This window comes from Pristiophorus japonicus, chromosome 4 (genome assembly GCF_044704955.1).
Source record: "Pristiophorus japonicus isolate sPriJap1 chromosome 4, sPriJap1.hap1, whole genome shotgun sequence".
Taxonomy (NCBI): domain Eukaryota; kingdom Metazoa; phylum Chordata; class Chondrichthyes; family Pristiophoridae; genus Pristiophorus; species Pristiophorus japonicus.
Genome location: NC_091980.1, coordinates 189,080,117 through 189,092,874, shown reverse-complemented (window position 1 = coordinate 189,092,874; position 12,758 = coordinate 189,080,117). Strand labels below are relative to the sequence as shown.

Genomic DNA, 12,758 nt, shown 5'->3' with positions numbered 1-12,758 from the left:
TGAAGATTCTCCGGCCGGGACTTGTCAAGACAAAGAGCCTGTTTACCTTCCCCTGGACAAGCCCTTTTTCAGCGCGACACAACAACAGTTATACATTTTCAAAACAGAACACATTTGATTAGCACTTGGTCTATCCAATCCCTTTCTGCCTCCCTTCCCCCCCGAGTACATCCAATGGCAGGCAAGAAAGTCTCCCAATTAGGGCTGGTGCCAATGTCAGGTTAGTTATAGCTTTGCTACACTGTCTTCCCTTATCAGTAAAGAACCCAATTAGTTTCCCTTCCTCCTCATCAGTAAAAGCTATTACTTTTCCCCTCCTATCTAGGATTGCTTTCTTTCTTTGTGCTGCCTTGCGTCTTTCTCATGACCCGTGTCTAACCTCAACTTCAACTCTTGGTAACCCCTTTTTTTTCTGTTGATTCTGCAGTTGTCTGCATCTTGACATTTCTTTAGCTATTTTCCCATGATTCCCTATCTCCATCCTTTTGCCACATTCTCTATCCATCTACCACATTTGCAACCCTTCTTTACACATTCTCATCTTCTGATAAGAGATTGTCTATAATGGGCCTATACTCTCTGGAGTTCAGAAGAATGAGAGGTGATCTCATTGAAACATGCAAGATTCTGAAGGGGATTGACAGGGTAGATGCACAGAGGTTGTTTCCCCTGGCTGGAGTGTCTAGAACTAGGGAGCACAGTCTCAGGATAAGGGGTAGGCCATTTAAGGCAGAGATGAGGAGGAATTTCTTCACTCAGAGGGTTGTGAATCTTTGGAATTCTCTGCCCCAGAGGGCTGTGGAGGTTGACTCTCTGAATAAATTCAAGGCTGAGATGGATAGATTTTTGGAGTCGAGGGGAATCAAGGGATATAGAGATTGGGCGAGAAAGTGTTGAGGTCGATGATCAGCCATGGTCTTATAGAATGGTGGAGCAGGATCGAGGGGCCATATGGCCCACTCCTGCTCCTATTTCTTACGTTCTTACTTCAACGTATTCACTGTACTTTTTAAAGCCAAGTACTGTATCTGTCAAATGAATATTTACAAGTTGATTGATGTTGGTCATCGGCGATTTCAGTTTCCCGATTAGCCAGTGAAAGGAGAACCGCCCCACAAAATCCATGGACCACTGCGCTGCGCACAACTTCGCAGAGAAACAAAGCAAGTTTTCCAAAGGGGCTTCGCAGCAGGTAAGTGAGCATTTCGTTCTGAGGTCAGCGGCGTATTCCTTGGCTATGTCGCCGACTGCAATTTGAGGGCCAATAACATTGCTCACAGATCAGCTGCACTGAATGTAGTGAGTTGCACCAGCATGGATTAACAATCAGTTAGTAATAAAAACATCAATTGTGAGAGTATGCTTTCACAAAAATGAGAAACACTATATTAATAGCTCACTTAAACTAACAGTCAAGTAGAGACAACCTGGCACCTGCCAAAATAGTCTTAAGAACAATTTTCCATTTCTCACCCTCCGGTAATGAAATAAACTATTTTCAAGTTGAGTTTAAAACAGTTTTGACACAGAGGTATTAGGCACAAGACACAAAAGAAGTTCTCACTTGAATAATTCACAACTTCAACACTCCATCAATGATTTCACAATCATCAAATTTGTTTTTCAAGACAAGTTTCATGGGACTTCTTCCCCAGCCCAAGGAGTAAACCAAGATGTAACACCATGACCTTGATGTGCTATTGGAGAAATGTTTGATGCAGCAGCATTGGTTATTTACATGAATTTTCTTTGCGTCACAGCAAAATAAAATCTGCTTCCAGGTTGTGGGAGAATTGTGTCTGCATCAGAATTACTAATAGACAGTTTGACACAAAATACACAGCCATCACCCACAGCAAATGTGAGGCCAAAATTATGATTTTCAGTTATATAGTGCTATGCTATTTGATATAATGCCACATAAACTAGTTATTTCAAACTGCTTCATGAGGTAACCAAAATATTTCATTTTTAAAGTGTTGCAAGCACACACTTTATACAAGGTTTATCGAAAGGTGGACTGAATAATTCATGTGGGGTTAGTTTTGCTTCTCTAGTTAATCCAGTGCACATACTCAGACTGTCTCGTGATAATATTGGACAATTACAAGGTTGATGTGATTTTTGTTATGTATGCAACATTTTGTAACCAGCATTCTACCACCACCAGAGGGCGCATCAGTTGGAGTCCCAAGGGATCCCAGCATCCCTTGGGAGCACTGCATATAAGCAGGCCTCCCATGCTGCGCCAACGCTCTGGAGTCAGAAAAAAAAGAAAGAGACGAAGGTCACACTTACGCAAGTCTACAGTACTCACTGCTTTATTTGAGACATAACAACTGGCAACGAGTAATAGATAACGAACCATCACGCGAAAATGCAGAGAACTGTTGGTATCCTGGAAAATTTTCAGAGACAGTGGACAATTGGGAAGCTTTCGTGGAGCAACACGACCAATAGTTCGTGGCCAACGAGCTGGAAGGGAATGAGAACGCTGCCAAACGAAGGGCGATTCTCCTCACCGTCTGCGGGGCAACAACCTATGGCCGCATGAAGAATCTTCATCCAAATCGTATGAAGAACTGTGTACGTTGGTCCGGGAGCACCTAAATCTGAAGGAGAGCGTTCTGATGGCAAGGTATCAATTTTATACACGTCAACGGTCTGAAGGCCAGGAAGTGGCGAGCTACGTCGCCGAACTAAGGCGCCTTGCAGGACATTGCGAATTCAGTGGATTCCTGGAGCAAATGCGATGAGACTTTTTTGTGCTTGGCATTGGCCATGAGGTTATCCTTCGCAAACTATTGACTGTTGAAACACCGAACCTGAGCAAAGCCATAACGATAGCCCAGGCATTTATGTCCAACGATAACACCAAACAAATTTTGCTGCATAAAGATGTATCGCCAAGTACTGTACACAAAGTACCGTCGTTTTCAGGCAGGAATGCATATGGCAGAACGCACACGCCTGCAGCTGCACGATCTCAGGTGACTCAGAGTCCGCTATCAAGTGTGAATGCGAGGCAATTAACACCTTGTTGGTGCTGCGGAGGTGATCATCGAGCCCATCAATGCCACTTCAATCACTATTCGTGCAAAGGCTGTTGAACAATGGGACACCTCCAGCGAATGTGCAGACGAGCTGCAAACCCTGCAAACCACCACGCTGCAGAGGAAGACTGATCCATGGTGGATCAAACTAAACTAGAGACTCGAACCGAGGAGGCAGAAATGTACACCTTCACCAGGAAATGTCCACTGATCTTGATAAAAGTTGAACTGAACGGAATTCCAGTATCCATGGAATTGGACACAGGTGCGAATCAGTCGCTCATGAGCAAAAAGGCCTTCGAGAGGCTGTGGTGCAACAAGACACAAAAGGTCCAAGCTGAGCCATATTCATATCAAGCTGAGAACTTACAATAAAGAGCTGATCCCTGTAACTGATAGTGCAGCAGTAAAAGTCTCCTATGATAGAGTGGTGCACGAACTACCTCTATGGATTGTACCAGGAGATGGCCCCACACTGTTCGGCAGAAGCTGGCTGGGAAAAATCCGCTGGAACTGGGAAGACATCCGAGCGCTTTCGTCCGTCGACGAACGTCTCATGTGCCCAGGTTTTGAGCAAGTTCCCGTCGTTGTTTGAGCCAGGCACCAGAAATTTCTCTGGGGCGAAGGTGCAGATCCACTTGGTTCCCGGTACACAACCCATCCATCACAAGGCATGTGCGATTCCATACATGATGCGAGAGAAAGTGGAAATTGAGCTGGATAGGCTGCAACGAGAGGGCATCATCTCGCCGGTTCAGTTCAATGAGTGGGCCAGTCCGATTGTTCCGGTTCTCAAGGGTGACGGCACGGTCAGAATTTGTGGGGACTATAAAGTAACGATTAACTATTTTTCACTGCAGCACCAGTACCCGCTACCCAAGGCAAACGACCTACTTGCGACACCAGCAGGAGGGAAGACATTCACCAAATTGGACATGATCTCGGCCTTCATGACGCAGGAGCTGGTGGAATCGTCGAAAGGCCTCATCTGCATCAACACGCATAAAGGTCAGTTCATCTACAATGGATGCCCGTTTGGGATTCGAGCGGCCACGGCTATTTTTCAAAGGAACATGGAGAGTCTGCTAAAGTCGGTTCCGCGCACCGTGGTTTTCCAGGGCGACATATTGATCACAGGTCGGGACACCATCGAACACTTGCAGAACCTGGAAGAGGTTCTAAATCGGCTAGATCGTGTGGGACTCAGGTTGAAATGCTCGAGATGTGTTTTCCTGAGGCCATAGGTCGAGTTCTTAGGGAGAAGAATCGCGGCAGACGGCATCTGACCCACCGACGTCAAGATGGAGGCCATCAAGAATGCACTGAGACCACAGAACGTGACGGAGCTGTGGTCGTCCCTGAGACGACTCAATTATTTTGGTCATTTCCTACCTGGGTTAAGCACCTTGCTAGAACCTCTACATGTGTTGCAACTCAAGGGAGATGACTGGGTAGGGGGGAAATCACAAGAGACTGCTTTTGAGAAAGCCAGAAATCTGTTATGTTCCAACAAACTGCTTGTTCTGTATGACCCATGTAAACGTTTAGTGCAAGCTTGCGATGCGTCTTCGTACGGGATCAGGTGTGTGCTACAATAGCAAACGAATCGGGAACATTGCAACCGGTCGCTTATGCGTCCAGGAGTTTGTCCAAGGCCGAAAGGGCCTTCAGCATGATTGAAAAAGAAGCTCTGGCACTTGTTTACAGGGTGAAAAAAATGCACCAGTATCTGTTTGGGCTTAAGTTAGAGTTAGAAACTGACCATAAGCCGCTCAAATCACTATTCTCAGAGAGCAAAGGTATTAATACCAATGCCTCTGCTCGCATCCAAAGATGGGCGCTCACGCTGTCTGCATATAACTATGTAATTCGCCACAGGCCAGGCACAGAGAACTGTGCTGATGCTCTCAGTCGGCTACCATTGCCCACCACCTGGGGTGGAAATGGCAGAGCCTGCAGACTTGCTCTTGGTGATGGATGCATTTGAAAACGAAAAGTCACCCGTTATGGCCCACCAGATCAGGACCAGCCAGGGTCCTTTACTGTCCCTTGTAAAAAAAACTGTGCCCTCCATGGGAGCTGGTCCAGCGTCCCAGCGGAGGTGCATGAAGAGATCAAGCCGTTCCAGCGGCACAAAGACGAAGTGTCCTTACATGCGGACTGTCGGTTTGTGGGGTAATCGCGTGGTTTTGCCTAAGAAAGCCAGGGAAACGTTCATACTTGACCTACACAGTACCCACCCAGGCATAGTAATGATGAAAGCTATAGCTAGATCCCATGTGTGGTGGCCCGGCATCGACTCAGATTTGGAGTCTTGCGTGCGCCAATGCAACACTTACTCTCAACTGAGCAATGCACCCAGGGAGGCACCGCTAAGTTTATGGTCATGGCCCTCCAAACCGTGGTCTAGGATCCACGTTGACTTCGCTGGCCCGTTTCTAGGCAAAATGTTTTTGGTTGTTGTGGATGCTTATTCAAAATGGATTGAGTGTGTAATAATGTCTGTAAGCACGTCCACTGCCACCTTTGAAAGCCTACGATCCATGTTTGCCACGCTCGGCCTTTCTGATGTCCTTGTAACGACACTGGGCTATGCTTCACCAGCGCTGAATTCAAGGAATTCATGACCCACAATGGGATCAAGCACGTCACATCTACCCGTTCAAGCCCGCAAATAACGGCCAGACAGAATGGGCAGTCCAAACCATCAAACAAAGCTTGAAACGCGTATCGGAAGGATCCCTGCAGACCCGCCTGTCCCGTGTCCTGCTCAGCTACCGCACAAGACCCCACTCGCTCACCGGGGCTCCCCCTACCGAACTGCTCATGAAAAGGGCACTCAAAACAAGGCTCTCGCTAGTCCACCCTCATCTCCATGATCATGTCAAGGACAGGCGACATCAACAATGCATGTACCATGATCACGCAAATTTGTCACGCGATATTGAAGTCAATGACCCTGTGTTTGTACTCAACTATGGACATGGTCCCAAATGGCTTGCTGGCACTGTCGTAGCCAAAGAAGGGAGTAGGGTGTTTGAGGTCAAACTTGCAAATGGACTAACTTGCAGAAAGCATTTGGACCAAAACAAACTGCGATTCAGACAGCCACGAGCAACCTGAAGAGGACACCACCAATTTCGACCCTCCGATACACACACATGTGGCAACTGACATCATGGTTGACCACGAAGCTGAACCCATCATCCCCAGCAGCCCAACAAGGCCAGCTGCGCAACAGCCCAGCGAAGGCCCAACCAAATCACCTGCACCTGTGTTTGTACCGAGACGATCGACTAGGGAGCGGAAAGCCTTAGATCATCTCACCCTGTAAGTAAGTGTACTATAGACTTTGGAGGGGGGTGGGAAGTGATGTTATGTATGCAAAAACTTGTAACCAGCATTCTACCGCCACCAGAGGGCGCATATGTTGGAGTCTCAAGGGATCCCAGCATCTCTTGGGGAGCACTGCATATAAGCAGGCCTCCCATGCTGTGCCAGCACTCTGGAGTCAGAATAAAGAGATTAAGGTCACACTTACTCAAGTCTATAGTACTCAGTCACATTGCTTTATTTGAGACATAACAGTTTTGATTCATGTACTTACTGCAGCATATTGCGATCATTTCTGAAGGCATCATACGCCTCTTCCACATTCAGTTCTACAGTCTTCTGTTACATGGAAACAGAAAAGAAAAAGTAAGTTCAACGCATTGTATTAAGATTAAAATTAGATTTAATGAAAGTAAAATTGCTATTTTTAAAAACTGAATAGCAATATCCCTCTATCGCACCACCACTTTGGGACAACAGGATGACAGAACATTTGCTAAACACAGCAGTTTATTCAGTTAATAATCTACACTTCAGATGTTTCTTAAATTCCACTTAAAGGTTGCAGACTGATTAAGAATATATGGCTTGCTTGCAAGCAAAAAATTGCTTTCCTCAAAGTGGCCGTTTCAAGTGCATTGAAGACAGCAACACTTTCACAAATACTCCCTAATTCGAGGTGATGTTTAGGAATAATTTCAGAAAACTGTTTTTGTCACAGAAAAGTTTTTCCATAAAGATCACCAAAACCATCCAAAAATAAATTAATTAAAATGTCATATAATTAAATATTTAAAACAAAAATGTATTTTTAAAGGAGCTAAAAAAACATTTACTTTATTGCACAGGTTCTTTTAAATATATAAATGGTTGAAAAAAATTATTTAAATGTTTTTTTAAACCCTTACGCTGGGTCTTACCCCTGCTTTTACCGGGCGTGAGAATTACACGGGCATTTGCGAGTGTCCTCTTCCCGGGGATCCTTGACAGATCACAAGTTCAGGGAGTTCGCTCGCGAAAACCTGGAACTTGCAGGGCCTTACGGGCGAGTACGCAGCTCGCACGCGTCCGTAGGGTCCGCAAATTACAGGCCAACTTTTAAAAATATGACAATGCCCACGAATCATATTTTTTTAAATAGTGAATCTGCACATACTGAGCACCTGCCAAAGATTAGAATATGGGCAAGCAGTCGGGCACACACCGTCTGATAATGCTATGCATTTTTTCCACATACCAATTATGAAAGAAAACAGGTTTTACTGTGTCAAGAAATTTCAGTACATATTAAAAAAAACAACTATGAACGTGGATTTCAGAAAAATTGAAGTCCAATTGAATGCACCAAAAAAAAAACAAGACTATTAAATCCAGGATATAAGATTAATTTTTTTCCTTTGTCTTAATTTGTTCTGTAATACAGCTTAGGTTTTAAAGCCAAGTTCAGCCTTGAATCTAAGCAGTTGACCAATACATAGCTTTTACTCTAAACATGGGATCGAAGGAGGCTTGCAAAGTCAACCAAGGAGGAAAAAAAAACACACTTCCTGCCCATTTTAGTTCAACAACATTGCATTGTAGTGAAGGTTGCAGCTTTGAAACCTTTAAGACTATGGCAAGTGCAAATGTTCTGCTCCATACACCTCCATTATTTCAGCAGTAAGATTGATATTACAGGTGCAGCGTTGAAAATCTGGAGTTCCGGAATCCGGAATGTTCCAAAATCCGGACCCACCAACGCTGCCAATCTCGGGCCATGCCTCACCGCCACACACCTCGCCCGCCCCGTCGCCGCTGCCCTTACCTCGGGGTCTCCTCGCCAGCCCACCCGAGCACCTCCTCGGCGGGGTCCCTCGCTCCTCGGCAGGGACTCTCCCCCTGTCTTTCTGACGTTCTGAAATCCGGAAATACCTGTACCTGGGCTCGAGTGTTTCTGGATTCGTGACGTCAAAAACACGTTTGAAAGTCCGGAAAAACAAAAGATCTGGAACGGCCTCAGTCCAGAGGGTTCCAGATTTTAGGTGCTGCACCTGTACCACAGATAGCTGAACATCTAGGTGAATCATTATAATTTTGAATACTGGCTTTTAGGAGATCTTGCAGCTTTTGATGAAAATGGGAGCCACTGGAAAAACTGTGCGGCTGCTACTAAAATCTCGGTCAATTAGTAGTTTTAAGGCCCAAAGTAAACATGTAGTTATAGAAACTATATTTGTCTTTATTAATTTCACTTCACCCTCCTGCAGTCCGAATAGACTTTTACCCCAGTTTCATGGGCAATATGTAGCAAGGCTAAGTGCTTTTATCAGTAATATGGGGGTCTATTTCACCTTCCGTGCTATGTTAAAGTTAATTTGTACTTGAACTATCAGAATTATTGTGGCTCCATTAAAAAAATCATATGTGGACTCTGGCCTCAACATACATCGTGCCAATGTGATTCTTATTGTCCAGTGCAAATTATTGTTCCAGATCTACAGTCTGTAAACTACCTGATTATACTGTTTCAGCTATGTTGTAATTAAACTTCATTCCACTCATGCCTTTTCCTTGAAATTACCAGGCTCCCAGCAACAACAACTTGCATTTATATAGCAGCTCTAACATAGTGAAACGTCCCAAGGTGCTTCACATGAATATTTTTGAGACAAAAAATTTGACACCAGGCCACATACGGAGAAATTAGGGCAGGTGACCAAAAGCTTGGCCAAAGAGGTAGGTTTTGAGGAGCGTCTTGAAGGAGGAAAGAGAGGTAGAGAGGCGGAGAGGTTTAGGCAGGAAATTCTAGAGCTTAGGGCCGAGGCAACAGAAGGCACCGCCACCAATGGTTGAGCAATTACAATCAGGGATGCTCAGGGGGGCAGAATTAGAGGGGCGCAGACATCTCAGGGGATTGTGGGGTTGGAGGAGATCACAGTGATAGGGAAAGGCGATGCCATGGAGGGATTTGAAAATAAGGATGAGAATTTTGAAATCGAGGCGTTGCTTAACTGGGAGCCAATGTAGGTCAGCAAGCACAGGAGTGATGGGTGAGCGAGACTTGGTGCGAGTTAGGACATGGGCAGCTGAGTTTTGGATCATCTCTAATTTACATAGGATGGAATATGGGAGGCCAGCCAGGAGTACGTTGGAATAGTCATGTCTAGAGGTAACAAAGGTATGGATGAGGGTTTCAGCAGCGGATGGGCTGAGGCAAAGGTGGAAACAGGCAATGTTAGAGAGGAGGAAATAGGTGGTCTTAGTTATGCTGCCGGTATGTGGTTGAAAGCTCATTTCAGGATCAAATATGACACCAAGGGTGTGAACAGACTGATTCAGCTTCAGGCAGAGGCTGGGGAGAGGGATGGAGTCAGTGGCTAGGGAACGGAGTTTGTGGCGGGGACCGAAAACAATGGCTTCAGTCAATATTTTGTGTATAATGCACCATATTTACAAAGCATATTGAAGATCCCATTGGTGGGTGCAGAGAGCATCTTACTGTATTAACTTTTCTTCATTTCACCTCTTTAATTCAAAATTCACCAGTGAAATAAAGACAAGTCTGAATGGACTCTTGATTTTAGCATTCTCAACCACAATGTTCTAATTACAGCACTTCATTTGCCAACAGCAATTATTACTGGATTCACGACAGTCTCATGCACACACATACTCAGCTACTGCGAAAGATCCTTTTCATTGCCTCCTACTGTCTTTTACTGTTGCTGTGAAATGTAATGTGCATCACACAAACCAAAATGGTGTGGCATAAATGTGGTCACCGGTCTGTGGGTGCTTGTGTGAAAGGCACATTAGAAACAAGGGTGAACAAGGCAGTACCTAGTGGTTTATGCTGATGAGTTGGCAAGCTGTTACAATTCAAGCTTCTTCCTAATATTATTTTTGTGCTCACAGCAGAAGGCAACTTCTGTAGGCCAGTCTATGAACTATGGGTCTGTGTATGAGTTGAAACGTAATTCAATGTGAAATATATTGGATACCATGCCATGGGGTCATTAATGAAACCCTTATCCACATGGATATACACTGAAAATAATATTCCCTGCCCATTTCGTAATCAGATCTCTTCAAACAACATGCAGACTGACCATACAGCGCAAGCTAAAATCTATTAATCCAGTTTTGTTGTAAGCAGTATTACACAACAGCAAAAACAATATCGACCTTTATTTTCACCAGTAATTAAAAACGGTTTCCTGTAATCAACATAGTAAGCATTTCAGAATGTATAAAGTTGTTTTCCAACATTCCTAAACTTGGGTTATACACCATGGGGCCAAGTTTCGGCCTGAGTTGCTCCTGTTTTTTTTTGGAGCAACTGGTTTAGAATGGAGTATCTTAGAAATTGCAATTCTTGGCATTTAGTTTGCTCCAGTTCTGGGGAGGGAGGGAGGAGAGGAGGGGAAGGAGGGAGGAGAGGAGAGGGAGGGAAGGAGAGGAGAGGAGGAGCGAGAGCGCGCGCGCGCGAGCGAGCGAGAGAGAGCGAGAGAGCGAGAGAGCGAGAGAGCGAGAGAGCGAGAGAGCGAGAGAGAGAGAGAGAGAGAGAGAGAGAGAGAGAAAATGGGCCGGGCCCAAGACTTCGGGTTGGATTTACAGGTAGGTAACGTCGGGTCCTGGGGTGTGGGGGTCGTGGAGATCCGGGGGGGGGGGGTCGCGGAGGCACGGGGAGTCGCGGAGGTCGGGGGGTAAGAGAGTCACGGGGGTCGGGGGGGAGGAGTCGCGGAGGACGGGGGGGAGGAGTCGCGGAGGACGGGGGGGGGGGGAAGTCGCGGAGGTCGGGGGAGGGTCACGGAGGTCGGGTCGGGGGGGGGGGTGGGGGTCGGGTCCGGTGCGAGCTGAGGGGGGGGGGAAGAGGAGTCAAGTCGGGTCGGGTCGGGTCCGGTGCGAGCTGGGCGTGGGAGGTGAGCCTTATTCACACAACTTTATTCGGCCAGTGCAAGGTGCTGCGTGTTTCGGGCCCCTCCCACAGTTTTGGGCGCCTGGAGCAACTGCACATGCGCGCCCACTGTAGCGCGCATGTGCACAAGTCCTGGCACTGTTTTCAGCGCAGGGACCTGGCTCCGCCCCCCACAGCTCATGCAGCGGCGCGCCCAGCTCCAGATGACCTGCAGAGGGAAGCTGGAGAATCGGTGAGTTTTTTTTAGGCGCACTTTGTGGCGCAAAAAACGGGCGTCCAGGTCCGGGCTGCGCCGTTCTAGGCACGGCCCGAAACTTGGGCTCCATATATGGGGTCCATGGCTTGGTAGCCAATATATTTCAAGTCCTGCCTTACCACTGGAAGGTGAAGCTAAGTGGTTGCTATGAACTGAAGAACATGGTGCCTGGTATATGTCTCTCTCTGCTTTGGTGTACAAGTAGACACAAATAACTTTTTTTTAAAGCTTCCTTTTCAAGTTGCAATATTGACCCTCTTGGAATGATATGCTACAGTGACAGACCATACAAAAGAGGAATCAGAGGTCAACAATTTAAACCAGCACCGAGACTTCCATACTAAATTTGATTTCAACTTGTGTATTTCCCCCAAATGACTCAGAAACCAATTAGTTTTTTTGACAATGCAGTTAGCAGGACCACTTCAAAAAAGCTGCAGGTTTCATTTTGCCTCCAGGTTTTCAAGCCAAGGCAAAAGAAACCATGACAAACCGAACAGCCTTAGCTCGTTTTTTTAAACATTCTAGTGCCTACACCAAAATATAAATTCATTTGCAGACAGAAATATAGACAGTCTTATCAAATAAAGTTGGACGTTGCTCCAGTACAAATCTATAATAATAAGTCAAATTTTGTCTGTCCTGGGGCTGGACTGAGTGACCCAGTTGCTCAGATCAATGAGTGATCAGGGCCCGACTGGCCTCGCAACCAATCAGGGCGGGGAGCAATGGTGCAAAGGGGAAGGGGAGAGAGAGAGAGAGAGAGAAAGGGAGAGAGAAGAGAGAGAGAGGAGAGAGAGAAAGGGGAGGTAGAGAGAGAGAAAGGGGGAGGGGGGAGGGAGGGAGAGAGAGAGAGAGAGAGAGAGAGAGAAAGGGGGAGGTAGAGAGAGAGAAAGGGGGAGGTAGAGAGAGAGAGGGGGGAGGAGAGAGAGAGGAGAGAGAGAGAGAGAGAGAGAGTGTAAGGGGGGAGGGAGAGAGTGAGAGTGAGAGTGAGAGAGAGAGAGAGAGAGAGAGAGAGAGAGAGAGAGAGAGAGAGAGAGAGAGAAAGGGGGAGGGAGGGAGAGAGAGAAAAGGGGAGGGAGGGAGAGAGAGAGAGTGAAAGTGGAAGGGAGAGAGAGAGAGAGCGAGAGAGCGAGAGCGTGCGAGAGAGAGAGGGGGGAGGGCGAGAGAGAAAGGGGGAGGGAGAGAGAGAGAGGGGGAGGGAGAGCGAGAGAAAGGG

At 46.5% G+C, this 12,758-nt stretch overlaps 1 protein-coding gene across 1 annotated transcript in view; it reads right to left on the bottom strand.

The window, feature by feature from the left end:
* fntb (farnesyltransferase, CAAX box, subunit beta) overlaps positions 1 to 12,758 on the bottom strand; it is a 147,514-nt gene that overhangs the window by 110,230 nt on the left and 24,526 nt on the right. Inside the window, exon 2 of the mRNA XM_070878945.1 lies at positions 6,661 to 6,725. Coding sequence (XP_070735046.1) covers positions 6,661 to 6,725 — 65 coding nt within the window. The remainder of the gene's footprint in view (positions 1 to 6,660; positions 6,726 to 12,758) is intronic.